The following is a 27,703-nucleotide window of genomic DNA, read 5'->3' as shown; positions in this document are numbered from 1 at the left end:
TTACATACACTTTTCTGAGCAAAACCAAACTTTTCATGTGACTAGTACATTGTAACCCTTTCAGTGATTGACATATATCTGTGTACATTATTCACATGACATTTTAAGAGATATTACCCATGTTTTAGGCATCAGTTCAGCTTCAAAAATCATACTGAACAATGAAATGTTACTGATAACAAGGCATGCTAAATATTTAAAACAGAAAGTGCACTGACATACCATTCGAATATTATATAAAAGAACTAAACAATAAGAAATTGTCAGACTGTTTAAGAAAGCATCTTGATCAGCAGAAGGACTATTTTCAGAAGTATAGGTAGAGTAACATATTTAATGATGATCCCTCTAGTAGAATATTCAAGTTTAATAACCTGGATATCAAAAAGAAAAAACAATCCAAATACCAGAAAACAAGTATGTGAAGGAAGTAAGAGTAAGAGCAGGCAGCCATTTGCAGGAAAAGCATGCTGCACACCGCAATCGCAATCAGGTCCTAGGGCAATAAAAATAAACATACGTCTTTGATTTTCACTGTAAACTCCTTTTCTCGTACATGCTTCTTCACCTTTGACATCTGTGTTGACTGATCGTGTTCTTCTTTGACTGCAGCACCTGCAGGAGGGGGCGCGCTGGGCTCGCTATACTCTGTGGCTGCACCAGAGCTGTCCAGCAGCTTTGTGGTATAGAAAGAAGCCATGGCGTTGGCATCGTAACTTCTTCTAGCTGAAGGCCACTTCCCTTTCAGGACTGTTTGACAGATACTGTCCAGCCGGTTGATCATCACACGATCCTACAACAGCATGAACATCAAGGGGTAATTTTAGTCATTGAGCCAGACCTTTGGGGATTACAGCTTTGATGGATTTATCCCTGGTACAACTTATGTGTACCTGGTATGCATACATTTTCCTCACATACATATTACAATTCTGTATAAATTTCCATTGGTGAAGTTAAAAAATATACTGTAAAGATATTTTGCTGTTCTTTTGTTTTTATAAGAGTAATACAGGGTCCTCATAAAAAATTCAAACAACTCAGAGGTATACAAAAGAGTAGAGAGTTCTCTTCTCTCTCATTTCTAAAGTTAAGTACTCTTCTACTAATCCAGTCACATATTGGAGGAAGGAAGAACGGTCTTAATACAGTCTAAGCTTCCACCACTATATGTACCTGTACTTAAAGGAACATTTTTCTAGGTCACAACTGGCTCATAAATTTTCTTAAAGACCCACTTAAAAGCACTTATTTCATAAAGAAGCATCTGAATTGTATGTGAACATAAGCATTCATTATCTTTTCTTCAGAGTATTCTAAGGTTGAGAATCATATGCATTTAAGGACATATATCTAACAGAGTAACAGTTGACAATAATAGTTGTTACTTTTCATGCTAACACCAAATGGTCATCCCACACATAATAGTGACTTTTTTCCTACATAAGAACATCTACCATTAAAGAGAAAAATATTTAAAAAAATGACCTATATCAGCAGCAAACTTACCTTTGGCCAATATGATGCTGCCAGCATGTATCCACCCTGTAGGATGTAAGCAGACTCTGCTGTCCCATTGTTCATCTGGAAACTATCCTGGGTCTCATCCTGGGTAGTGCTCAGTGATGCAACGCTTTCTTCATCGTAGGCTTTCATGTGAGGGGTACCTTCTGCTAAGAATAATTATGACCAATTATAATTGTTTTAAAGACTGTGTAACACACAATTTTGCATATACTTATCAAATCCTATATAATTAGGATTATCAGACGTATTTGAAAATGAAAAGTTGAGAAGTAAAAAAAAAAAAAAATCACGTAGAATACAATAAAGTACTCATTATTTTTGAAATTATAGCAAAAGCCAAATAAGTGGCATTACAGAGTTTGAAGGAAAAGGTTAACCAAACATCCCTTTCTGCAAGAAGATTTGACCTGTGGTAACTAGGTCTGTTTCCCTGAAAACACATACACTCCTGATTGGTAAACTCAGGAGTTTACCAGTCTAGACTGGGAGGGCACAAATATCTGCTGGGGAGGCTATCATTCTTTCAGGAGGGGACTCTCGTAATTGGGCATGTCCTGTGTGAAAACCCAGAAAGTCATGCTTGTGGAGATGTTACAGGAGATGCTTGCTCTTGTGGGTCTCAGGATGGCTCCTGTGCCCATTTGATGTTGACTCATTTCCTTAGAGTCTTCCCTAGTGGCTCAAATGGTAAAGAGTCTACCTGCAATGCAGGAGACCTGGGTTAGATCCCTGGGTTGGGAAGATCCCCTGGGAAAGGGAATGGCTACCCACTCCAGTATCCTTGCCTGGAAAATCTCAAATTGATGGAGGAGCCTGGTAGGCCCCAATTCATGGGGTAGCAAAGAGTTGGACATGGTTGAGCGACTAACGCACTCACACTCACTCACATTTCCTTACACCCAAGCTGTCAGACTGCAATAAGGAAACCTGCAGAAGAGGACCACCTACCACTACTCTATGGACAGGTTGGAGTTCCTCTGCTAGATCTGAGTAGGGCCAAGTTGAGTCCTGTTAGTCTTATTTGCTCACTGATGAACTTCTTTTAGGAAAAATACAATACTAAATTTAAGGCAATCACAAATAAATAAAATTATTGTGCCAAGTCTCCAATCCTCTGTTTCACTAACCCATTTTGCAATGTGAACACTGAATACAGAGTATGAAACAACCTAGTTGTGTTTTCAGCAGTCCTTCTTTAAGAAAATCTGTACACATAAAATTTAAACTAACAATTTTAAGCATGCTTAAGCAATCTGAATCACTTCTCATTTGCATATGAAATGTCTTAAAATAGCAAAAGCACTTTATGCATATACCTCGCTTTTGGACTTCCTCTTCTTCACTGTCACTTTCTTCTGACGAAGATGAGGAGGAGGATGAGGAAGAGGAAGATGAGGATGAGGATGAAGATGATGCTGAAGAACAAGAGGAGGAAGAAGAAGAGCTAGAGCCTGATCGAGAGTGGGAACACGAAGAGGAGGAAGACGAGGAAGAAGATGATCTGGAAGAACAGGATGATCTCTCAGAATCAGAGTCAGAATCAGAACTAGACTCTGATCCTCTTTTGTGGACTCGCTGCTTCTTAGAAGCTGGGTTTGGAGTTAGAGGCTCTGTTCTGGCTGCAACCATGCGTCTGTCTGTTTCACCTTTTCCACCAGATTTCTGGTCTCCAGTAGCCTGTGGTAAAACACCATTCTTTGGACTTACAGGCTCAGACTTTATTAGTGTCCTGGTTTCCTCAGAAGACATAGACTCTTCTTCAGAAGACTGAGGCTCCTCTTTAAGGTTTTCACTTTTAACTTTCACATCCTCTAGAATAACAGCTTTAGGATCTAGGAGCCTAGGTAGAGAGGTAAGAGGAGAAGCAGAAAGTGCTACTTGATATTGCTGTAAAAGTGGGGTAGAAGTCCTTGAATGAGCCATCTTACTTTGACTGTAGTTCCTCTGAGCGGCCATAAATGAGAGTTCAGGGTCCCGAAGAATGTGATAGTCTGTTCGGCTCACCCCATGTTTAGCAGCTCCAATGAGCAAGTCCCTATCATGAGAGCCACATTCCCACCAGACTGGTAAGTCTGGATTTGGATGGCAAAGCTTCAAGCGCTCAAACAATTGTGGATGTCGGAGGGCCTGTTCCCTTACTTTCCTTAGAAGTTCAATGCGATATAAAGTCCGAGAAGCACGTTCTTCTGTGATTGGCTGGATAAAAATACTTGGATCCACCAATTCTATATTGAGGCAAGAACAAACATATTACCCTAAAAAATACTTCACTATAGGTTTAAAACAAATAATGCAACTTCTAAAATATATGTATACTCAATATCATTGTATAGTTTCAGAATTTCATTTTAACATTTTTAAATGAGGAGAAATATAAGTTTATTAATATTAATAAACACATAATACATAACACTGGGTCTATAGAACGTTAAATAAACATTAAGATTACTTTCGAAGTGTGTTAATTTAACTAGGACGTACTTTTAAGAAATTCTCTATGAGCTAATGTCATACTACTCTGTTTTAATCAAAGAGAAAAGCACTCAAACTCACTTATAAATATAAATTAAAACTGTTAAAATAACATCCCATAAGCAAACTTAAGTCCGTTTATCTTTAAGTGCACTGAGGTAACTCAGACCATTACAGTGGACTCACAGGGACACCAAAGTCTTTCTTAAAAATTTGATATAAACATAGAAACAGTTGTCAAACGGTGTATGACTACTAGTCTGAGACAGTTCCATTTCAATATCAGACCACACTCTCTTCTTTTTGGTGGGGTCATATCTTTATCAGCAGAGATACTGGCAGTTGGAAAGTACTCAAAAAAAGATAGAGACTTGTTGGAATAATGTAGAGACTACCTGAAGAGCTACTAATGGCCAGATATGGAACAATCTGAACACCAGAATTAACACTGACAGTATTGGATTATAACCTATGGGGAATACCTGTAACTCTATGGCTGATTCATATCAATGTATGACAAAACCCACTGAAATGTTGTGAAGTAATTAGCCTCCAACTAATAAAAAAAATAAAATTAAAAAAAAATACTCATTTGAATAAATACGAACATGAATAAATAATTGAGTAGACTAGGGAGAAGGAACAGTTTTTCCGTGCAGTAGAACTGCACATATAAGAACTGCTGCAGTCAAGATCTACTGATGGTTACTGAAATCAATGGGTGAAACTTTGAGGAGAAAAGGATTTGTGTGGTCTCAAAGTATCTTCTTAAGATATCTGTCAACTACAGGGGAGAACATAATTTTACACTGGAGAAAGGCAGCAGAAACTACCTAAGCTTAACAAAGAATCAAAGGCTACATCATCAGTAATAAGACACACTGACATGAACCCCTTGATGTTACATTCTGAGAAAGACACAACATCAATTCTAAGTTACTCTTGCAAAAAAAAAAAGGCATAACCCAACACAATCATGTGAAAACACAAGACAAATCCAAATTGAAGGGTTTTTGGCAAAATTGATCAAAGGCATTAGGGTCATTAAAGACAAAAACAAACAAACAAACCCAAACTAAGAAACTGTTATAGACTTCAGGAGGTGAAGGAAAAATAACAATGGAATACAATATGGGCTCATGGAACAAAAAACATCAGTAGAAAAACAGGTAAGACTTGAAATGGTGTTTAGTTAATGGCATTGTACTAATGTTAGTTTCCTGGCTAATAATTTCAGAGAAGGCAATGGCAACACTCCAGTACTCTTGCCTGGAAAATCCCATGGACAGAGGAGCCTGGTAGGCTGCAGTCCATGGGGTCGCTAAGAGTCAGACATGACTAAACGACTTCATTTTCACTTTTCACTTTCATGCATTGGAGAAGGAAATGGCAACCCACTCCAGTGTTCTTGCCTGAAGAATCCCAGGGATGGGGGAGCCTGGTGGGCTGCCATCTATGGGGTCACACAGAGTCGGACACGACTGAAGTGACTTAGCAGCGGCAGCAGCAGCATGATTAGTGATATAAGATTTTAACATCACAGAAGGAAAAGTGAGGGATATATGAAAACTCCCCACCTGGGATTCAAAATCATTTAAATTGGCTGAGAATTAGCAGGTCTTGATTAATTGCTCTTGTTTTGGTTTTGTTTTCTGAAGGCCCTGGGTGGTTTTTCCTACTAAATTGTCTTTTGAATGGAGGCCTCATTTCTTGCAAAATCATTTGTGCTAAATAAGCCCTCCAGCACAGTTCCTATCAGATGGACTAAAAATATAGGTTAGTTCTATTTATTAATAGCTATCCTTTATTTTCCCACCCCAGACAATCATAAATCTAATTCTAAATAAAAACACTGACTATTTTCTCAAAATTAAATGTGTATCTGTACTCTTAAGTTCTCATTTCAATAGTAGAATTAAGGAATAAAGGACTGTTAAGCAGAGTTTAGTTACAATTCAGAAAAACTGGCGAAATGTTGAATTAGATGATACTATATTAAAAATCTAGGAATTTCTGAATTTTAATTCTGTTTCTTTGATTGAAACAAAGGAAAAAAAAAATTTTTTATTTACATACCTTCTTTGGAAGGAAGACGACAAACCCTCCGACACATAGACATGAAAGCGTACAGATATTTCTCCAAGCTATCGTCAGTTTTCTTATGTAGCCGAGCCATAGCCCTAAATTTTGTCCAATCAAACTGGCCTCTGTCAGGATCAAATACCACTCCAAATGTAGACACAACTCTGTAAAAATCGGCTTCTTCTCTTCTTGTCCATCTATTTTGAATTACAGAAAAAGTCACATAGCTCATGGAAATAATATTAACGCTGAATATAAATGACTATTGTAAAATTCAGAAACATTTCAAGTACCTAACACTTTAAAAGATTAAATCCAGGGTTACTGCCTTATAAACACATTTAAAAATGCTAGCTGACTCATCTCTACCCATGCTTCTTTTCTTTCAGACAATAATGGTTTTTTTGCATACTTAACTGTGTGAAAAAATATGCATGGGATACAAAAATGTATAAGACATGATGACCCTCCCTTTGGGAAAAAGATAAAACATTTCAAACATATTTACAGTATAAGGTAGTATTTTATAGTTGTATGTATTATAGAAACCACAAGTTTAGGATAGCACAGATGATGGAAGGATTTGTTCAAATTTGAAGAAAGACATCACAGAGTTAAGTGGCATTTATTTACAGCTTAGATAAGACATGGAAAGGAAAAGATGCATGTTATTATAGGATCTTTTATCATTTTGAAAGTAACTAGTTTTATTTAGGTAAGTGCTATGTGAGTGCAGAAAACAAAGAATACTGTGAGCTAGTCTAGTGCAGGAAAAAATCAGCAGAGGATACAGAACCCATGCTGAACACTGAAGGAATAGAAGGGCCATGTATGAACTAAAGAGTTCATAAGAGTATTCTTGGTGACAGGAACAACTCAAGTAGGGTACTGAATCAAGACTAAGTGGGGCATTCAGGCTGAGGAAATAGTGAATAAAATTACAAACGCATACTGAGGCCTAAACTGAAGAGACTCTTGAATTAAGGCTTAAGAAGTTAAACTTTATCCTTTTACTAAATAAAGGGCCACTGAATACTAGGATAAAACTAAAACTTTAGGAAGATTATCTAAATCTTCCAGACTGAGGGAAAATGTATGTGGCAGACTGAAGATGGCCACCAATTCTTTGCCATTCTTCCATTTGAGAGGTGCAACTCATTTCCCTTAAATTATGGTTGGCCCTGTGACTTTTTGACCAATAATAGGTGGCAGCTATGACTCTGTAACTGCTGAGGCTAGGCCATAAAAACCTGCAACTTCAACCTTTGCCATTTGGAATATTCCCTCTTGGAAACTGCCTGCAATGAAGGAGACCCAGGTTTGATCCTTGGGTTGGGAAGATCCCCTGGAGAAGGAAATGCCAACCCACTCCAGTATTCTTGCCTGCAGAATTCCACGGACAGAGGAGCCTGGTAGGCTGCAGTCCATGGGATCACAGAGTCAGATATGACTGTGCAACTAACTCTTGATTTTCAAACCCTCCCCAGACTCCAGCCAACACCTTGGGAAGGAGAAGAACCACCTGGTCAACACACAGAATTGTGAGAAACAAAAAACTGATGTTGTTTATGTCACTGTGTTATGGGATAGGTGGTTATGCAAGGACAGGTAACTGAAACAGTGTATTTACAAAGGCAGCAGCATTTGAGTATTACATCTAGGATAGCTAAAATCTTAAGTGTCAGACTAAATTCTGGTTACAATGAATGTGCCTCAAGTGAAACAAAGGAACAATGATTTATCTTTCAGAAAAAATCCAAAGATCCAGGTTAAACAAGCAGGCCAGGTTATTGCTAAACTTTCTTATTGTTTTCCAGGGATCCTATCCTTTTTAAAAAGTTAAAGTTTTGGGGATGAGAGAAGTGTGCCTGTCCTCCTAACAAGATTTCTTGCAAGAAGTTCTACTACTATTTATTTCCCTTTGACATCAGTAGCTTTAAGGGTAAATCCTCTGTAAAAAGCAGAGACGAACTTCTCTTTCATGAATTCTGTACTTCATTAATGTCATCGTGTAAAATAAGACACAATGGAATTTATTTCATATAATTTAAAAATACATTTCATTTATAATTTAATTGTTGAGTTTTCACCTTCATTTCTCTTACACCTCACTGTTCATAAACATGAATTACACATAAGACCTAGTAACTATAAAATGCAACCTGGTATTAGTTTAACCATCTTTGTATGTGCATATACTTATATACACGTGTATGTGTGTATAAAGCATTTTGCTTTGACCAACTTCTCTACCTAGATATGCTTTTAGCAAAGTGAGATAATCATAGCCTAACAGACTTCAGAATGAATAGTATATTTAGATACTATCTATTAAAAACTTAGTCTTACCTCTGCTGTCTTTCTATCTTGGCTGCCATTTTAGGGTTAAGAGTGGCTTCTTCATAAAGAGGCTGCATAACACTGGCAGGCACAGGGAAAGTAGGTTGTATCTGTTGGATTTGTCTGTTTTTATTAGTACGCTGATATGCAGTAATGAGACGCCTCAAACGGGTAGTTAAGGCTGACTGAGTAGGCCAATAAATTTTATCACCCTCCATCAGCTGACCATCTACATTTAAAGAAACTCATGTCAATTAAAAAAACACACAACTAAAAAACAAACACACAAAAAAACTCAATAGATACTGCCATGAAGCTCACAAAAGCAGCAAAATTCCCCTACTTAATTTTTTCTTTTAATTCAGTTAAGTGAAAAGCAAAAACAAATCTCTTTTAAAAAAGCTTTAATTAGAGCTCTGACAACTAAAAATACTGTTAAACTTTCAATAAACTATGTTTTATAATGATTGCAACTGTCTTCAACAAATTTCATGCACATTTGAAACATATAATAGTGTACTGGTTTACTGATCTCATGGTATCATGGGAATGCTAATTTACAACAATACTAAAGAAAGAAAGAAATGTTATTTACCTCCATCTGCTATAACAAGATCTCCTGGTGAGGAAACATCATCCTTTCAAAAGAAAACAGAAATGTGTCACAGGGAAACTGGGTCAAGATACAATAAGAGAATCGATTTTCTTTATAATACTTCGTTTTGCAAAAGAATTTTAAAAATTTATTCAAACTAAAAAAACTCAAACCAAAAACAGTTCACCCATTTCCACCTCATCTCTAACTCCCAGCCTCTGGCAAGCACAATCTGTTCTCTTTATCTATCAATTTAGTTTAAAAATATGTTCTTTTTTAGATTCCATATATTAAGAGATCATACAGTATTTGTCTTCCTCTAACTTATTTCACTTAGCATAATGTTCTCAAGGTCCATCCATGTTGTTGCAAAGGAGAAGATTTCATTTTTTTAAAAGACTGAATAATAGTCCATTGTATACATATATACATAAACATAGACATGAAAATGTGTGTTATATGTATATATCTTTCACAATCTCTTTACCCATTTTTCCATCAAGAGACACTTAGGTTGTTACCACATCTTGGCTATTATAAATAATACTTGAAACAACATGTGATCGGGGTGTATATATCTTTTCAAATTTTTGCTTTTCTTTAAAGGCTAAGTACCCGTAAATTTGACTGCTGGATCACATGACAATCTTTAATTTTTAAGGAACCTCCATACTGTTTTCCATAGTGGCTACACCAATTTACATTCCCGCCAACAATGTACAAGGTTTCACTTTTCTTTGCATCTTATCCAATACTTGTTATTTCTAATCTTTTTGATAATAGTCCTCTGCTTACTATGGCCATACCCTTAGCCCTCGGGGGAACAGGATCCTTCCCTGGGTGCTGTATCTCAGCCTTAGGAGCAGTGGCTATTTTAACATTCTTTAGAGTTCCCGACACTTCTTTCTACTCTCTCTCTCATTATTTCAATTCCTCTATCACAATCAGTAAGTCTTTACATCAAGCTTTCCCTATTGAAATTACTATGTGGTTTCTCTCTTTTTGGCTCAAACTGATTCATCATGCTACATTTTGGATAATTTCCTCTATATTGTAAATAATTTCTTCTCTCATGAACTGTGTCTAATTTGCTTCTCCAGCACAAGGTTTAACTTATTTGTTAAGTTTAAATTTCAAGGTCAATATTTTCCACTTCTAAAGTTACATATAATTCTCCTTCACATGTCCCTTTACAAATCATATGCTTTCTTTTATTCTGTTCTTAGTTCTTTCTTTAATCAGTAAAAAATTTATTTATTTTCTATTTCAGGAGATCTATTATTAGAAATTCTTAGAGATCTAATCTTGTTCTTTGTTGAATTTGCTAACACGAATTCATGGTAAATTGTTCCTCATAGATGAAGTTTTGGATTTTGACCTTATTTCATGGAAGGCTCTTCAGGACGCAAATATAATCTCAACTGAAGTTGTTTCTTCTATTAGTTCTTTATCTTTGTTTGTTTCCCTTCATCAGGTACCTCAAGGGTATTACCAGCTTGGGATCTCTTCCTACCTGACAGCCACAGCACTGTTTAGTCTTTACTATGTTCACAGAAATACTGGAAAAATTCCTCTCCTCTTTTAATATCATTTCTCCAATCCAACAGATTCTTTTCTGTACTTTCAACAACTCTTTTTCTTCCTTTGACTTTCTATAAATAGAACACTTAGAATTGTGCTTTAGCAGCTCAAAATTCCTCCAGGCTCTACCCTCTATTCCAAACTGCTTTATGGAGGCCCAGTTTCTGACTGTTGCTGTGTGTCTTCAGTATCTAGTTCTCACTCTCTTTGGGATTTTGCCCCTGAATACTGTCTCTTTGGTTCCTAGCAGTGTAGCATGTTGGTAAGTTCCATTTCATCCATATGTCCAAACCAATCTCCAGCTTATCTAGAAGGGGAGATCAAGCAAATTCTAAATGCTTATTTGTGATGTCTGGCAACCTATGTTGGTCACTATCTTGAGAGAAATGATGCATAATAAAAACATATGAAGGAAAAACACACAAAAGAAAAAGCAAGCAAAAGAAAACATGGATAACTAGAATTGATGACTTAAAAACATGATCCAAAGCATACCTCTATATCATCTTTAAAGATAGCTGGGGCAGGTTTGTATTCTGGATCTTCCACATCCCTGTTAAATACCAACAAATGCCATAATTATTGTTCCCGAACTTCAAATTTCCCTTGGCTGGACAAACAAATGGGGTACTGTTGGAAGGACTTTTTAGTATGTTTTAAAGGTCAGACTGAAGTCTCTGTTGTTTAGCCAGAGGAGCTCGCCTAATAGCATGAAGGCAATTACACGGCAAGTCAGAAGAAAGCTAGTTCTAATTTACTCTAATTTACCCCCAAGCTCACGTATAAATGTGGTAATAATCTTAACATAGACTCTTACTTTTCTCTTTCGGTGAGAAAAGAAACAGGTATAATGAACATCTTATTTCTCTTTAATTGTGTACGCTTAGCTTTCTTTTTCCCTCACACACCTTCAAAATTTTATGGGCTTAATTGCTGTGACTACTAAGAATGGACAAGTGAAGAACTCATCAAATCAATGGGTGTGGGGAACGTCCAGTCCCTTTCTTCATTCACACTCTGTTCGACAAGTGCTAATTTATTAGACTCTCATTAGCTACTACTACTTTATTTAAAGAGAAACATCACTGACAGAACACACTGATGCTGACGGAGATATACAGAGAACTCATGCTTCTGAAATGCACGTACCCATCCATATAATCATTTGCCCTCTGTTCCGCAGCAACTGCTTTCTCATCAGGTTTTCCTACTCGTTCCAAAAAGCACAATGCTGGGTCTGCTCGGATAGTGTTATACTTTTCATAACCTAGAGGGGCCACCGATTTTGGAAGTAAAAAGGATAAAAAGAACAAAAACATGTAAGTATTTCTCATATTTATGATATGCACTAAAGGGACCATATATTAAAATGATACAGGTTAAACATTTTCTAGAAATTATCACAAACATTAAATGGTCTGACAGTAAGTATATTTAGGAATCTAGATTAAATTTATCAGTTAAACTGAAAAAGAGAAAAAACTGATCACATGCAATAAATTTCACATAAAAACTCTTCCTGAGAGGGAATGTTACATGAGACATGTTTGGGAGAAGCAGTTTATATATGCCACCCACTCATAAGAAAATGTAGTGACTGATGGACAGTTCGAGAGTGCACGCTTTATATATATATTCAATGGGTGCTACTGAAATAAAGCTGTAAGTGGAAATAAAAAAATTAAGACATAGCTGACTTAACAGTATACAGAGATGAAGACTCTACTTATCTTACGTCTCACTTACCATGTTTAAAAACCCCAATAAGGAGCGACTTATCAGCATCAAAATCCCACCACTCAGCTGGGACTTCTGAGTGGTCTGGTTCTGGGACCCAAACATCAATGTCACTTAAAAAAAGCATGATATGAGTTTATGAGTTACTGTAAACAAGTCTAAGAGGAGGCAAAATTTTACATACCTTATAAAAAGCACTGTGGTTTTTAACAAAAAAAGGATATAACTTTATTTTATTATTTCCCACAATTATCACCAATTAAAATTATAAAACTGCACAATAACTACAAAGATATCATAAAATGAATTAATAATTTTAAGCACAACAGAAGTAAGTTTCAACAGGTTTACTTTATCCTTAAGGAATAACAGTCTTTCCACTGGTTTCCTTTAGATACAGACAAAAATCTATCTGATTATGTCAGCAAGCAATGTGGCCAAAATCATCTGGTTCAAATATTTTATTTTGTATATGAGGAGAGTGAACCCCTAAAAAGGCAAATCAATTGCTCTAAGCTGTAAAACAAGCTATGTCTCTTTTAGACTGCTATTGCTAGGAATAGGAAATCAATCCTGAATCAGTCATCAGAAGGACTGATGCTGAAGCTGAAGCTCCAATACTTTGGCCCCCTGATGCGAAGAGTCCACTTATTAGAAAAGGCCCTGATGCTGGGAAAGACTGAAGGCAGGAGGAAAAGGGGAAGACAGAGGACGAGATGGCTGGATGGCATCACCAACTCAGTGGACATGGGTTTGAGCAAGCTCTGGGAGATGGTGAAGGACAGGGAAGCCTGGCGTGCTGCAGTCCAGAGTCTGATACGACTGAGCGACTGAACAGCAGCAGCAGTTGCTACGAAGTCACGCTGAAAAACTACATGCTGCTTACAAGTGGGGAGAATGCAGGTTCTTGATTAGTGATTTGATGAAAACCCTCCAAGTGCTATTTTTATGCTGTTTATAATACCATGCCACAAAATGACAATATGATAATTTACTAAAACCACAATGATAAATCCATGATGCTCTGGTAATGTGGTGGTTTTCATTAATATAAAACAATTACAGCACTTATAATTTTATAAATATAACTTTCTTTTCCTTTATCACTTGAAATTATTATTTTCCCAGAAACATTTCTGCAAGTAACACACCTCTGAAGTAATATACACCTCTAAAAAGGGAAAGATGCCATGCATAAAAGGACTGAAATGTTCACTTCTTTACCAGAGATTCAAACCATTTAAAAACACAACACATAAAAAAACCCCCACAAATTTAGCTGCATTTCATCTCTTCATCGTAGCATCATAAATTTTATAAATCAATTAACAAAGGACTATGGATGTAAGATATGAAGAGTTTCCTAAGTTGTGTGACAAAAGTTCATCTATAAGTTGGTTATCCTTGGGAATTCAAAATAAACTTTCAGATAGAAAATAAGTGATCAATGTTTCTGGTCTCGTCCACAAGAACCTAATACTTAACCACTAATGTAGCTGAAGTAAAAGACACTGACAATGAAAGAGTTGTAAGTTTTATAAGTAATTAAAAAATAAGAAAATCACTGTTTATTTTTCATAAGTATTTTGCCAGGAGACTGAAAGACATTTTTCACCATTCTAAAATGCACATCTCATTATATCTTATTTTGCTTAAAAAGAGAAGTGTCACAGTCACAATATTTTTTAGTTTAGTGCAGGAAGAGGAAGAGAGGTTTTCCTGTGATATGGCTAAAGCTGAAAAAAGATGAGGAAAAATACAGTTAAACAAGATACTTAGTTTTGATTGCATTCCTGGTCAGGATTAATCAAAGCAGAAGCACGAAAGATAAAGGAATAAGAGGAAAGAACACTGGAGACAGGATACCCAAAGGGAATCATCAAGTGGGTCAGATATGTATTTCCCTTTACAAACCATCAGGTGGCACTCTAAGCTCAAAATGCTGTGACATCTGAGGTGGAAGGTTTTTTTCCTTCTTTTAAAGAGTAAAGGGGGCTTCCCTGATAGCTCAGGAGACTCCACTTCGATTCCTGGGTTAGGAAGATCAGTCGGAGAAGGGAAAAAGCTACCCACTCCAGTATTCTGGCCTGGAGAACTCCATGGACTGTATAGTCCACGCGGTCCTGAAGAGTCAGACAGGACTGAGTGACTTTCACTTTACAGAATTCCCTGAAGCTCAAACGGTAAAGAATGTGCCTGTGATGTAGGAGACCTGAGTTCTAGGGTGGGAAGTTCCTCTGGAGAAGGGAATGGCAATTCACTCCAGTCTTCTTGCCTGGAGAATTCCATGGACAGAGAAGCCTGGTGGGCTACAGTCCGTGGGGTCACAGAGTCGGACACAACTGAGCGACTAACACACAGAGTAAAGGGCACTCAGTATATACCTCATGGTTTAAATGTGCCATATGCATGTTAAGTGTTCGTTAACTGCTGGGAAAGGAATACAATAAAGTGCATATACTCCTGTTGTTAATTCCTGCAATCTCTTGCATAAAGCCTCTGACTTCCCCTGACCAGGTCATCCATGCAAAATAGATTTAAACAGTATTCACTATGTGCTAACAATGGCAATAACAAGATAGACATAACCCTGCCCTTCTGAAGAAGTATCTGCAAAACCTCTTCAATACCTGTGATGAGTGCTGTGACAAGGCACCCAGCTGAGAGGACAGGGAGGCTGAGTTGATGTCTTCTGAGTAGTAAGAGAGGGAGAAGGGAGGAGAATGGGAAAGAGAATGTTGCTCCAAGAATGCAAAGGCCCAGAGGCAATGAGGGAGTGTGTTGAGAGAGATATGAATACGTTAAAATCCAAATAAAACCCAAAGGAGAAGCCAGTGAGGGAGAGAATAATGAAAGAGGATAATTCAAAGATCACAGTTCCTAGAAATCACAAGAGGGTTAAATTCAATCAGATCAAAGAAAAAGAGGAGCTGGTAAGTCAACAACAAATTATATTTACTGATTGTTACTATTTCCCAGGCTCTAGGGGCTAGGAATATGATCATCAATAAGACAGATAGCATATGTCACCTTGAATCAGCTTAAATTGTACTGACAGGAAAAATACAATTTTTAAAAATAAACACAATTTTTAATACTAGTAGGCATCATGAATGAGATAAAATAAGGTTAAGTCATAGTCAGTGACCGGTGGGCTGCTCCAGCTAGAGTGGGCTGGGAAAGCCTATCTGCAGAGTGAAACCTAAGCTGAGACCTGCATGATGGGAGCAGGCACTTCTGAGGAAAAAGAGGGGAAAGAGTATTTGCACTGGGCAGACAGCACAGAATGAGCCTGACATGCTGGGGGAACACTGTGGATGAAGGACAAAATAGAGCAAGAGGGCCCAGACTGATGTAGGGCACTGCAGGATGGGTCTTTATTCTAAGAGAAATGAGGAGAGAAGGTTCTGAGAAGAGGATTGCCTTGGCCTGATTTTTGCTTTACAAAGATCACTCTGGCATCTGTATCAAGGTCCAACTGTAAAGAGGCAAAAGATGCAAAAATGGCAATTCCCTGGCAGTCCAGTAGTGGTTAGAACTCTGTGCTCCCACTGCAGGGGGCCTGGGTTCAATCCCTGGTCGGGGAACTAAGATCCTGCAAATCGTGGGGCCAGGCCAAAACAACAACAAAAATCCAACTACTCTTGCAAAAGAAGAGGCAAAGGGACTCAATAAGGAGGCCACTGCAAAAGTCTAACATGAGATGATGGTGCCTTGGACTAGGGAGTCAGCAGAGGAAAGAGGAAAAAAGTGCTCAGACTTCGCATATACTTTGTCAAGCTAGCAAGTCTTCCTGTAGGGTTTGAGAAGAGAATAATCAAGAATGATACCAGAGCAACTGGGTGGTAGATTTACTAGGATGGAGAAGGCCCGTATGTGGGAAGGCGGGGAGGGAACAAAAGGAGACAAGATTTGGAAAATGCAGGGGAAGATTGAGATGTTAATCAGATATTTCAAGTGGAAATGTTTGAGGCAGCTGCTTTAGACCTTAGAGCTGAGGGGAAAGGTCTGGGATGAATATGTAAATACGACAGCCATCTATGTATAGATCACATTTGATATGATGAGGCTGCATAAATTCACCTAAGGAGAAAGGACAAGAAAGCAAGCTGAGGACACAGCTCTTGACCAATCCAACATCTAGAGATCTATCAGAGGAACTGTTGTTGTTTAGTCTCCCAGTCACATCCGACTCTTTGCGACCCCGTGAACTGTTGCCTCCAGGCACTTCTGTCCATGGGATTTCCCAGGCAAGAATACTGATGTGGGTGGCCATTTCCTTCTCCTCCGGATCGTCCGACCCAGGAATTGCACCAGCGTCTCCTGCATTAGCCGATGGATTCTTAACCGCCGAGCCACCTGGGAAGCCTCTATTAGAAGAGTACGAGCTAGCAAAGGAAAAGAAGATGACCAACGAGGAAAAAAGAACAACCAGGTGGGTGTAGAAGCATGGATGTCTCCTGAAGACATCATTTCAAGAAGGGAGAAACAGACTAAGTTCAGAGACATCTAAACTTCACACTGGAGATTATTAGTGGCCTTACTAAAAATAATTTCAGTCAGACAGTGGAGATATAGGATTAACTGGAACAGGCTGAAGAGAAAATGCAAAGTAAAGAGGTGTAAGATTATCTAAACTTCACACTGGAGATTATTAGTGGCCTTACTAAAAATAATTTCAGTCAGAGAGTGGAGATATAGGATTAACTGGAACAGGCTGAAGAGAAAATGCAAAGTAAAGAGGTGTAAGATTATCAACCCACACAGCTCTCTATTTGTGTGAAGAAGAGCAGAGAAATGGATTAGAAGGATGTATGTACATTATAGTAGGTTTTTTGTTCTTTTTAAAATGAATGACATTAAAAAACGTATATATGCCAAGAGAATGATTCAGTAAAGAGTGGGGGAAATGATGATTCAGGAAACAAAGGTGTAAAATCTTTAAAAGGTAAGAGATGAGTTCCAAGCATAAGGGCTGCTCTAAGGAGGATGAGGAGGAGGATTTCTAGGGCATCCCGAGAGAAGGAATAAATAGGGGGACACACACAACAAGTAGAACTGAAGGTAGCTCTTGTCTGTTTCTATTTTCTCCATGAAATACATACCAAAGTCATTACTGGAGGGGATGCTAGTAGGATAGGAAGATGGTTTGAGGAGAGAGGAATGGAATGGTCCTCCTGAAGAACCAGTAAATGAACTTTCTGGTCATGTTGGTTAAACACCTTATTTGTGTTTAATCACATGTGAGATTAATGACATAAATTTGAAGTGAGTCATTTGGCAGAGTGTGTGTGATTTTCTCCGGCAATGTTCAACTGCTTAGTTATAGGCAAAAAGGTAAATGGATTTTTAAGTTTAACATGAATTGGGGTTGTGTCATGTATGTAGAACAGAGGGAAAAGCAGACAAAGAATTTTAGTGAGTACAGTGCTAGACTACAGATGGTTATTTATAATGAGGAAAGTGGGGGATGAAAGTGATGATACATAGTAGGTGGTAACATGGGGACACCAACGCCATGACGAAGCTAGAGAATTACAGTTTTAGGGCTTAGATAAGGTAGGAGGAGCCCTAAAACTTAAGTTTCCTCCCTCTTACTACAATGAGAAACTTTTGCATCCTCAAGTGATCCATCCAATGCCATGGTCTCTCAGTTCCTTGACCTTTACATCATCTTTTTTTCCTCTCTACCTCAGCCACACATGCACAGTCATATACTGTCATATACAGTATATATACAGTCATATACCAATAGCAGCATAATCTCTTCAATCAGAATTCTAACTGTCAGTTCCTTCCAACTCAATTAACTTGAGTTGGGTACTATAATTCTCTAGCTTCACCACAGTGTCCCCTATCTTACCACTTACTACTACTGTTTTCACTCTTTTCACTCTACTACTGCTGTTTTCACTCTTCTTATAATTTTCAGTGACAGAGCCAACAATGAGATAAATAGACAAAAGGCAACAAATTGACAAGGATTACTCTAAATCTGGAAGATTTTCCTTTCTGTGAATTTCACTGAATAAAGAGTCACTTAATATACAATTTCCTGGTCATTTAACTTTTGCCTCATTATGATGCTAAAAAATAAACATAAACATGTTATTTACCTTGCATCAACTCCATCAAAAACTTTCTGACACTCATTTCCAATGACTTCTTGCTTTAGGTAATACAGCATTCTTACACGAAGCAAAACTCTAAAAATGAGGGGAAAAAAAATCAAAAGACATTAATTATCATTAAAGAAAATTCATCCATGGGGTTAAAATTAAAAGAATTTGTATACAGAATTTTTATAGTGAAATAATTAACAATTACTTTTGATTAAATTAATCCCATTACTACTATATACATGTGTGTGTGTGTGTGTGTGTGTGTGTGTGTGTGTGTGTGTGTGTAATAGGTTACTCCAAAATCTTCACAATCATCATTATTTAATAGCCAAGTAAGACACAACAAGATCACTTGGAGGTCAGTTTTATTTCTCTCTCTCTTGATGAAAAGTGACACAAGAGGTACCATGATTTGCTGAAGGACACCCTGTAAGATTAAGATCAGGATTGGTCCTAGACTACACTGTCTTTGTACTCCAAAGCAGCATGCTTTAAGATTGTTAGAAGTCAGAAAAGTAAACTTTTAATGAGTTGTGTTAAAAATACCCCACTACCTACTTATTACAGTGGTGTTTTATATGTTTTTTGTAGCCTTCATCTTGAAGTAGTTGCTCAGGATTGTATTTTCGAAGCCATTCTGCTTTTTGTATATCAAATGAGCTTGTTTGAGTCTTTACTTTCTTTCCTTTTCGACCTCTCGGTACCGGGGCTGACAGGCCTGTTGAAATGAGGACACGTGAAATCAGGGATAATTTGTATAAAGATGTTCTCTTTGAAACATTTTACAATGCAAGCAACTTCTGGAGGCTTTCAGAGGTCTGTCGAGGCTATACAGAGATCTTTGAAATGTTAATGGTACCAATATCAACTCAATTACAAGATAATACAATGATTCCGTACATATTAACATGATGTCTGCCAAACACCCAATTTAGTATCTCTAAGCAATCATTCTGATTACCTTTATGTTCCAAAACATTTTTTTCTAAATGTAAAAACCAAAAGATCAAACCTTCCCTGTGCTTTACTTTATGCTTCCTTAGTTACAAAGTGTAAGTTGTGGCTAAATGATCTGTTTTGCAAGAGTATGTTTACTCTTCTTTCAAAATCATGGTATATTTGAAGTATCTTTTCAAATATTAATATTTTAGAAGTTTTCTTTTTATAGTCTTTGTTTCCTACAATTACATTTTAGCAATTTGTTTTAGTCTCTCATTCATGTTGGAGACTTTCCTCAGATTTCTGATAGTCTTGGTTATTTGCTCATATTTAAGAATGAAAGGAAAACTGACTGGCAGTCTGAATGAATGGAGATGACTGTGGACTGACTCTTTGAAGGGTAATCTGGCTGGCTTTTTCCTGTCATTATCTTTATGTTTTGCTCCGGTCAGATTAACCTAGGAAAATTTCTTAGTTTTCTTCCTTGAGTATGACATTGTCCATTATACATATTAATTTAACAGTCATTTGGTAAGTCCATGTTGCAAATCCCAATGCAATGCAGACCTTATTTTGTTTTCTCTAGAGAATAAACATTCAGTCAGTCTTTATATCATGGCTATATGGAGCTGAAGAGGGTATTTAGGGGTCTGATCTCCCCTTTAAACAACTTTTAATCAAAGCCTCTGTCTTTTATACCCACTTTCAGTGGTCATGGATGTCACAAACTCCTGAAACTTTTGGATAATCTATTAAGCAAAATCAGTTGGTTGTTGCCCTTTCCTAATGTTGACCTAAGATTCAGTTCTCTCCGGTTGGTTAAGTTAGTTACCACTAATCTAATGCTTCGAGATTCCAAAATTCCTTTCCCACCCTGTCTATTTTTAAAGGTTTATTCTTATTTATTTTTAAATTGTGTAATTAAGTATACACGAAAATAGATGGAATAATAAGATGGAGCACTGGGTCCTATCTTCCAACTTCATTATCAATTCACAGCCAATTTTGCTTCATCTATATTATGTTTGCTCCCCAAACTCCAATACTATTTTGAAATAAACTGAAGACAATAATCACCTCTAATAAATGTCTGAGTCTTTTAACACATGTAAAAGACCTCCTTAAAAAAAAAAAATTACAATACCCTACAACATGTCAGCCCCAAGAAATGCAATAATACTTACTTAATATTTAGTATTCAAATTTATAATTATCTAATAAAAATAACAGAGAAATTTCCCCTGGGCTGCTGCTTTCAATCAGGACCCAAATAAGGCTCACACATTGTAACTGGCTGAGGACATTTAAACCTTTCAGATTAGAGCAGGCTTTTCAATCCTGGCACTACTGTTATTGTGAGTGGCACAGTTTCTTACTGTGGGTGCTGCCTGTGCACTCATGGCCTCTACCCATTAGATGCCACTGACGTCCTCGAAGTTGTGACAACCCAGGGTGAGAGCAAGACTGGGGCACAAAATCATGCCTGGTTGTGAATCACTGATTTATAGACACCCTCTCCATTTCCTTCCATTCTACTATTTAAGAAACTAAAATTTTTACCTGTATACTTCATTAAGCTTAATGCCTTGAATTTTTTCCTCTTTATTGACATTTAAGTTGGGTTTCAAGGAAGAATGAAATTATGTTTGTGTAATATACACAATCTTGTATCTTTACCAGAAATCAGCTCTTCACATTAATAATTTCATTCCCTCCTGTTGGGACAGAACCCCAATGACCACCCCAGATCTAAACCATGTGCTTTCTGTTGTTCTCGATCTCAGTTCTTGGTTTATTTCCTTCACAGTATTCATCATAATCTACAAGTATTTAGGTAATTTCATTTTATTGGGCTCCAAAATCACTGAGAATGGTAACTGCAAGTCACAAAATCAAAAGACACTTGCTCCCTGTAAGAAAAGCTATGGCAAACCTAGATAGCACATTAAAAAGCAGAGATATCACTTTGCTCACAAAGGTCCATATAGTCTAACTCTGCCTGACCAGAATGTAAGGTTCATGAGCTCAGAGATCTTGTCTATGTCGTTCCTTCTCATTTTCCCAGTACTTTGCAAAGCAGCACATGACAGGTGCTTTAACAGGCATTTGTTAATTAAAGGGAACAAAACTGTAACACAAATTTAAGGGAATAATCATCTTTTTTATCTTTATAGAAAATTTAGTTATTTTATGGAAAAAAAGAATGTTCTGTTAGCAAGGTTACAAAGATTACAAAGAAAAATTTCCAGCCCTTTGATAAGACTATAAATTGGCACAGCCACATTTAATGGCAAATTAAAATATTAAAAAAAAAATTAAATGGATATCACTGTTTTCCAAATTTTAATATACATACTAATTGCTGAGGAAGTTGTTAAAACATAGATTCTGATGCAGTAGGTCTGAGGTCTAAGTTTCTTCATTTGTAAAAAGTTCCTGGGAAAGGCTCACAGACCACATTTTAGATGCTATGGATATATATATGCTGTACTTCAACAATTCCATTTCTTGATATTTACTTTAGTGCAAGATTTGTTCCTGTGCACGAGGAATGTACAGGGATCTTCACTGATACCTGTGTTTCAATTGTCTAAAACTGGAAATGTCTTAAACGTCCATCATTAACGGAGATGCCAAATGAATTAAGAAATATCCATATTATGGACTACTAAGCGGGAGTTAAAAAAATAAAATAGATCTACCTGAATACAGATGGACAACTTCTAAGAAATACTACTGGGTCAACAACTTGTAAACCAATACATGTTTGATAACAATATATAAAACTCAGACTAGTCTTTTCCAACCTGGAACTTGTATTGAGAGGGAAGGTTAAGAGTTCTTTATCATTATCTGAAATACTTCAGTATTTTATAGGGTACTATGTTAAGCACTAGTTATACAACTAGAGCTGAATTTTAAAAGGAAATAAAGTATATTCCTACCTAGATGATTCTGTAGCTCTCGTGTCTGCCCATCTTCAGTTGGAGTAATGAGATCCCATATGAAGCCTTTAATTTTCTCGTCTCCTCGGTAGTGAACAAGGCAATACGCCAAGAGGGCTCGGCAGATGATTTCTACATCGTGCTCGTTTAGCTGCCTTTTAAAACGGCCATGAGACAGAATCTCCCTCCATCGGCCCCATCTAGTTAAAAAATGTATATTTACATTAATATTGTATGAAATCCTAGAGAAAAACATAACTCATGGATAAAGGCCAGAAAACTGCAAAAAACACATCTTGTCATTAACAGGATTTACCTAACAAAAGTTTTTTCCCCATAGAATAAAATGCAGAATCATGGTAATTTCTAGTACATTTTATTCAATAATGGATAACAATATTATCCATTTTGTTACTGAATATGCAAATCTGAGAACAATAAGGAGTTTGACATTAGCAATACATTTATAATTTTAAAATTTAAGGTATCTCATCATTCTGTTAAATATGTTAAATATATAAATGCATGATACTTTAAAAATAATTTTATTGATTCTAACAAGACAAAAAGTATAGCAAAATATAGTATATGTTTCCTATAATTTATATACCAGACAACTAACAGTAAACATTAAAAATAATATTTTACCCATAAACTAGCAGATTTTTCTCTACTCTAAAGCATTCAGTTCTTCCATAGCCATTCGAACGCTCACAGGGTCTCCGAAGTTTGGGCTTTTCATCTCCTTCACTTTCGGGTTCAGATAATTCAGCTAACTCATCTTTTGTGGCACTGAAGGGTCTTGTTTGCTTCCTAATTCTTGGAGTGTCAATAACCAAGCTGTTCTGTAAAATTTAATAGCTATTACTTGAAGGTCCTTTTACTATTTTGTTTATGACAGTATTTTACATTTTTACCTCTCAAGCTGTACAAACAACAAAATAATTATATAAAGCCAGAAGAAATAAATTACTAACAATTCCATTGACCTACCAAATCAACTTAGAATTTTTAATATTTCTTTAAAATCCTCATTACCATTTGTCATAAATTCATATTACAATCATAGGATAAAAATTTGGTAAATGACTTTATTATTAATCTGTAAATTATTATTTATGCTTCTACAACAATCATAAACTATATTTTAAACTGAATTTAAGCATCATAATTATTTTCTTTACCTCATTAAATCATAATTTAATTTAGATTGTCTTCAAGTTTTAAAAGATACAATGCTAAAGTAAATCTTCGTACTTTATCCTAAAGTTCAAAGAAGTGAAATATCCAGAAATAGAAATATTGATTAAAGGGTATGCTTTCTTTTAAATGGATCTGGAATCATGTTTCAGTGCTTTCCAAATAACTCATACTAATACGCGCGCTGCAGTCCATGGGGCTGCAGAGAGTCAGACACGACTGAGCGAACGAAGGGAACAGAATATACAACAAGTAAGGTAGTAAGTGTGTGAACCTCACTAGGTTCAGTGCACTTTAATTCATTCGAAACAACTTAAGTTGACAAACTTTTACCTTTATTGAGCAATTTTTCTAAGTTAGGCACTATGTTATGGGCTGCAGGCGTAGCTGTGACTAAGACAGTTTTCTGCTCAGGAGAAATTGATAGTCTTGAAGATCAGACTAATGTGTAAACAAATGCTTTTCAGGATACAATACGTTATGATACAAGACAGGTACAAAAAAGTCAGAATGATTTACAAAGTAGTGATTCTTGAAAGAGATCTCTAAGAAGGAGAAGTAGTTTGACAGGTATCCAAGGAAGAGATGACATTCTAAGTGATGAAAAGAGCAATGGACCTGAAAAGGCATTCGATGTTTAAGCCCGAGAGCAGGAGAGGGTAAAGTGTAGGGGGAAGCGGACCAGGCAGGCTCTGCTATCCCACAGTGAGTATGTACACAGGGCACTGAATTTAATGAGCTATAGAATGCTAGTATGTCATTACTCATGACACCAACCCTCTCTATTAAGTTCTTCCACTGCAAACTTACTAGTTTTCCTTTTGTAATTAATATTTTGAAAGATATATATAAGTTTAGCTTCTCTTTATATTTTAAACTAATTTTAGAATTCATCAATAGGGTGGATTAATTGAGATTTTCATTTCTCTTATTCCTTCTACATTTATTAACTGGCATCTTGTACATAAAAGAAAGCTGACAAGGACCTAGTGTATAACACAGAGAATTATACTCAATATTTTGTAATAACCTGTAAGGGAAAAGAATCTGAAAAAAAATTTATGTATTTATAATGGAAACACCTTGCTGTGCACACGAAACTGAAACAACACTGTAAACCAACCATACTTCAATAAAAACTAATTAAAAACAAAGCAAAGAGTCGCTCCTTTCCCTGGTCACCACCCCCCCCAGGGGAAAAAACCTTAGTTTTATTTTCTCAGGTAAATTTTCAAGTATTTTTTTGCCCATAATCTATAAAGATTTTGATTTATTTCTACCTGTGATCAAATTACATTAGCTTTTTTTTAAACTGCTTTACAATGTTGTGTTAGTATCTGCTGTATAACATGAATCAGCTATAATACATCAACTTTTATATAATAAAAATACTTTCATATATACTTCTGTTACGGTCACCAGTCAGATAGCACCTTTTTCCATTACATAGTTTTTTGTCATATATTTGAATATGCCAATTATTTCCTTTGTGATTTCTAATTCAGAATGTTTTCTCATGAAATATTTGATTAAATAGAAATCAGATTTCCTATTTTTCATGTTTTGTTCCAAAAATACATTTACCACAAACTGGAGTTTACTTGGTATAGAGCATATTATTAAAATACTTCCCCAATGCTAACTGAATATCCTAATCATGATTATTACATAATTCCTTTTCCTCTAATGCTATTTATTTACATCCTATAAATTGATTTTCTCCTGTTCTTAGCCTATTCTTTGTTCTCTATATACTTCTTTCAATATCTTAGTTCCTTTATTATATGTTAATATACTTTTACATTTTAAACATATATACCCATCTGTCTTCATGATACTTGCTGGAAAATATAAAAAATTTTAAACAGTGTATAAATCAGAAAACATAACTGCACAAGTGTTAAATGACTATGTTATTATTTAGTCACTAAGTCATGTCCAACTCTTAGCAAGCCCGTGAACTGTATGTAGCCCACCAGACTCCTCAGTCCATGGGATTTCCCAGGCAAGAATACTGGAGTGGGTTGCCATTTCCTTCTTCAGAGGATCTTTCTGACCCTAACCCTAACCCTTCGGCTGTGTCTCCTGCAGTGGAGGGCAAGTTCTTTACCATAGAGCCATCTATATGCTTATATAAATTTATTTATAAAATCCTTAACTCCGTAAGATTATCTATAAGGTACCATTGATTTGAACCATATCTATCATCTCTAACCTAAGCTGTCACCACTCTCAACACCTCCCTATGTTCTGACACAAAGCCATTTCTATTTCTGGAACACACTAAACTTGTTTCAACCAATGGCTTACTGCTATTCCCTCTACCTTGCCATTTTATTTCTCATGTCTTTACATTGCTGCCTTGTTCTCATCAGTCAAGTCTCAGGACAGATGTCCCCTCAGAGACCCCTAATGCTATCTCCACTCCTTCATGTACTCTCTACCATCTTACGATTTTATTTTCTTTGGTCTCAGAAATTATCTTATATATTTGTTTACATACCCACCAGAACTTATAAGCTCTATTAAAGCAGTGGTTCATCTGTCTCATTCATTTTAGTCATAGCATAAGAATGGTACTTAGCTTATAGTATGCTCTAGCTGGAGCCAGCACAAATATACAAGTGTCTGTGTATCACCATTATATACTTTTGAAAAATCATAAACCAAGATCACACTGTAAGTACTGCTTTCTCTCTCTGACTCTTTAAAGTTAACTATCTTATCTTAGGGGGCCTTCCAGGTGGCTCAGTGGTAAAGAATCCACCTGCAATGCAGGAGATGTGGGCTTGATCCCTGGGTGGGGAAGATCCCATGGAGACTGAAATGGCCACCTACTCCAGTATTCTTGCCTGGGAAATCCCACGGAGAGAGGGGCCTGGTTGACTATAGTCCATGGGGTTGCAAAGAGTCGGACATGACTTAGTGACTAAAACATCCTGTTTCAGAGCTCTAAGTGAGCATGTAGGTATTTACGTCATGATTTTTACTTACTGCATTAGATAATATAAAAGTACTGATTATATATAATTTTTTTCTAAAATGAACAATGCAAGCGATGTACATCAATGTACCACATTATCATTAAACATGTGTGATTATTACTGAGTCAGATTCCTAAGAGTTGATTTAGTATTCTTGAATATTTATTATTTCAGGGGAAATTTTAGATTTTGTTTGGTTGGATGAATAAGTTGTTAACATTTTTGATGGGGTTGCATTTCTATGTTTATAAACTCAAGTTTAAAATGTTTAAAATGTATAGTTTTTCTAATTGACAAATCTTACAATTAAGTTTGTTAATTCACTTTATTAAAATCATACATGACCAGTTGGTATACCCATAAGTGTCCTAAATCTTTTTTTCTACTATGAAGTAGATTTCCTCTTCGATAAATTTTCTACTTCTGGTAGTACTGATATTTAAGAAGGCTAAATGTCATATTTATCCTCTATCCTGTCAATTCACTAATTCATTAATTTCATAGTGGTTTGCAGATTCCGTTGACTTTTTAGGCACATAAACACACCAACATGCAAACAGTAATATTTTAATAAACATCTCTTTTCAAATTTACTTATTTATAATGCTTCACACATAGTTATACCTATTTCCGAAACATATTATACAGTAATGATCATTTGGCAGTCGCATTATTCTTCATTGTAAAGTTTTACATTTTAAAAGGCTATCTATTAAAATGGATCCCATGCATCAATGCTTAATATAAATTTCTTTAAACCATTTAGCAGTTATTTTGACAGAAGGTAAGACTTATAAACATTGATTCCTATAAATTATTAGACAGGTGTCTTTCAAAGTGAACAGTTACATTACTATCAATTCCATGAATTCTGTGTTAGCTTTTTAGCCCTTTCTTAACTCCAAAGGGTTTTAAGTTTAAAAAGCCACTTTCTTTTTTCTTTAAATTTCATAATACTTAAGCATAATAGATTCGTGTACATAAGTAGAACTGGATTTTAAATTTTTTTAGTTGTCAGAATTTGAAAATGCCCTTTTTTGATTGCTTTTTTCTCCTTTTATAGTTGACTAGATCATCATTAATGAGATCTGACACCAAAAAAGCAAAATGAAGGTTAAAGAGTGAAAAAAAAATAATCCATTATTTGAAGACAATTAGAAAACTTAAAACACATTATAA

General features: G+C 36.2%; 1 protein-coding gene across 11 annotated transcripts in view; it reads right to left on the bottom strand.

The window, feature by feature from the left end:
* CHD9 (chromodomain helicase DNA binding protein 9) overlaps positions 1 to 27,703 on the bottom strand; it is a 222,929-nt gene that overhangs the window by 17,311 nt on the left and 177,915 nt on the right. For 6 of the 11 annotated variants that reach the window (XM_065925328.1, XM_065925334.1, XM_065925329.1 and 3 more), the window contains 13 exons: positions 22,989 to 23,185; positions 22,341 to 22,540; positions 19,015 to 19,174; positions 18,451 to 18,540; positions 12,344 to 12,447; positions 11,747 to 11,864; positions 11,093 to 11,150; positions 9,017 to 9,059; positions 8,431 to 8,650; positions 6,076 to 6,278; positions 2,844 to 3,752; positions 1,510 to 1,673; positions 521 to 793 (listed from right to left, as the gene is read on the bottom strand). In XM_065925328.1, coding sequence (XP_065781400.1) covers positions 521 to 793; positions 1,510 to 1,673; positions 2,844 to 3,752; positions 6,076 to 6,278; positions 8,431 to 8,650; positions 9,017 to 9,059; positions 11,093 to 11,150; positions 11,747 to 11,864; positions 12,344 to 12,447; positions 18,451 to 18,540; positions 19,015 to 19,174; positions 22,341 to 22,540; positions 22,989 to 23,185 — 2,739 coding nt within the window. The remainder of the gene's footprint in view (positions 1 to 520; positions 794 to 1,509; positions 1,674 to 2,843; positions 3,753 to 6,075; positions 6,279 to 8,430; positions 8,651 to 9,016; positions 9,060 to 11,092; positions 11,151 to 11,746; positions 11,865 to 12,343; positions 12,448 to 18,450; positions 18,541 to 19,014; positions 19,175 to 22,340; positions 22,541 to 22,988; positions 23,186 to 27,703) is intronic. The other 5 variants (XM_065925332.1, XM_065925335.1, XM_065925338.1 and 2 more) reach the window with 3 other exon arrangements.

Source organism: Muntiacus reevesi, chromosome 2 (assembly GCF_963930625.1).
Source record: "Muntiacus reevesi chromosome 2, mMunRee1.1, whole genome shotgun sequence".
Taxonomy (NCBI): Eukaryota; Metazoa; Chordata; class Mammalia; order Artiodactyla; family Cervidae; genus Muntiacus; species Muntiacus reevesi.
Note: the sequence above shows the minus strand (reverse complement) of the source record. Positions and strands in the feature narration are given on the sequence as shown.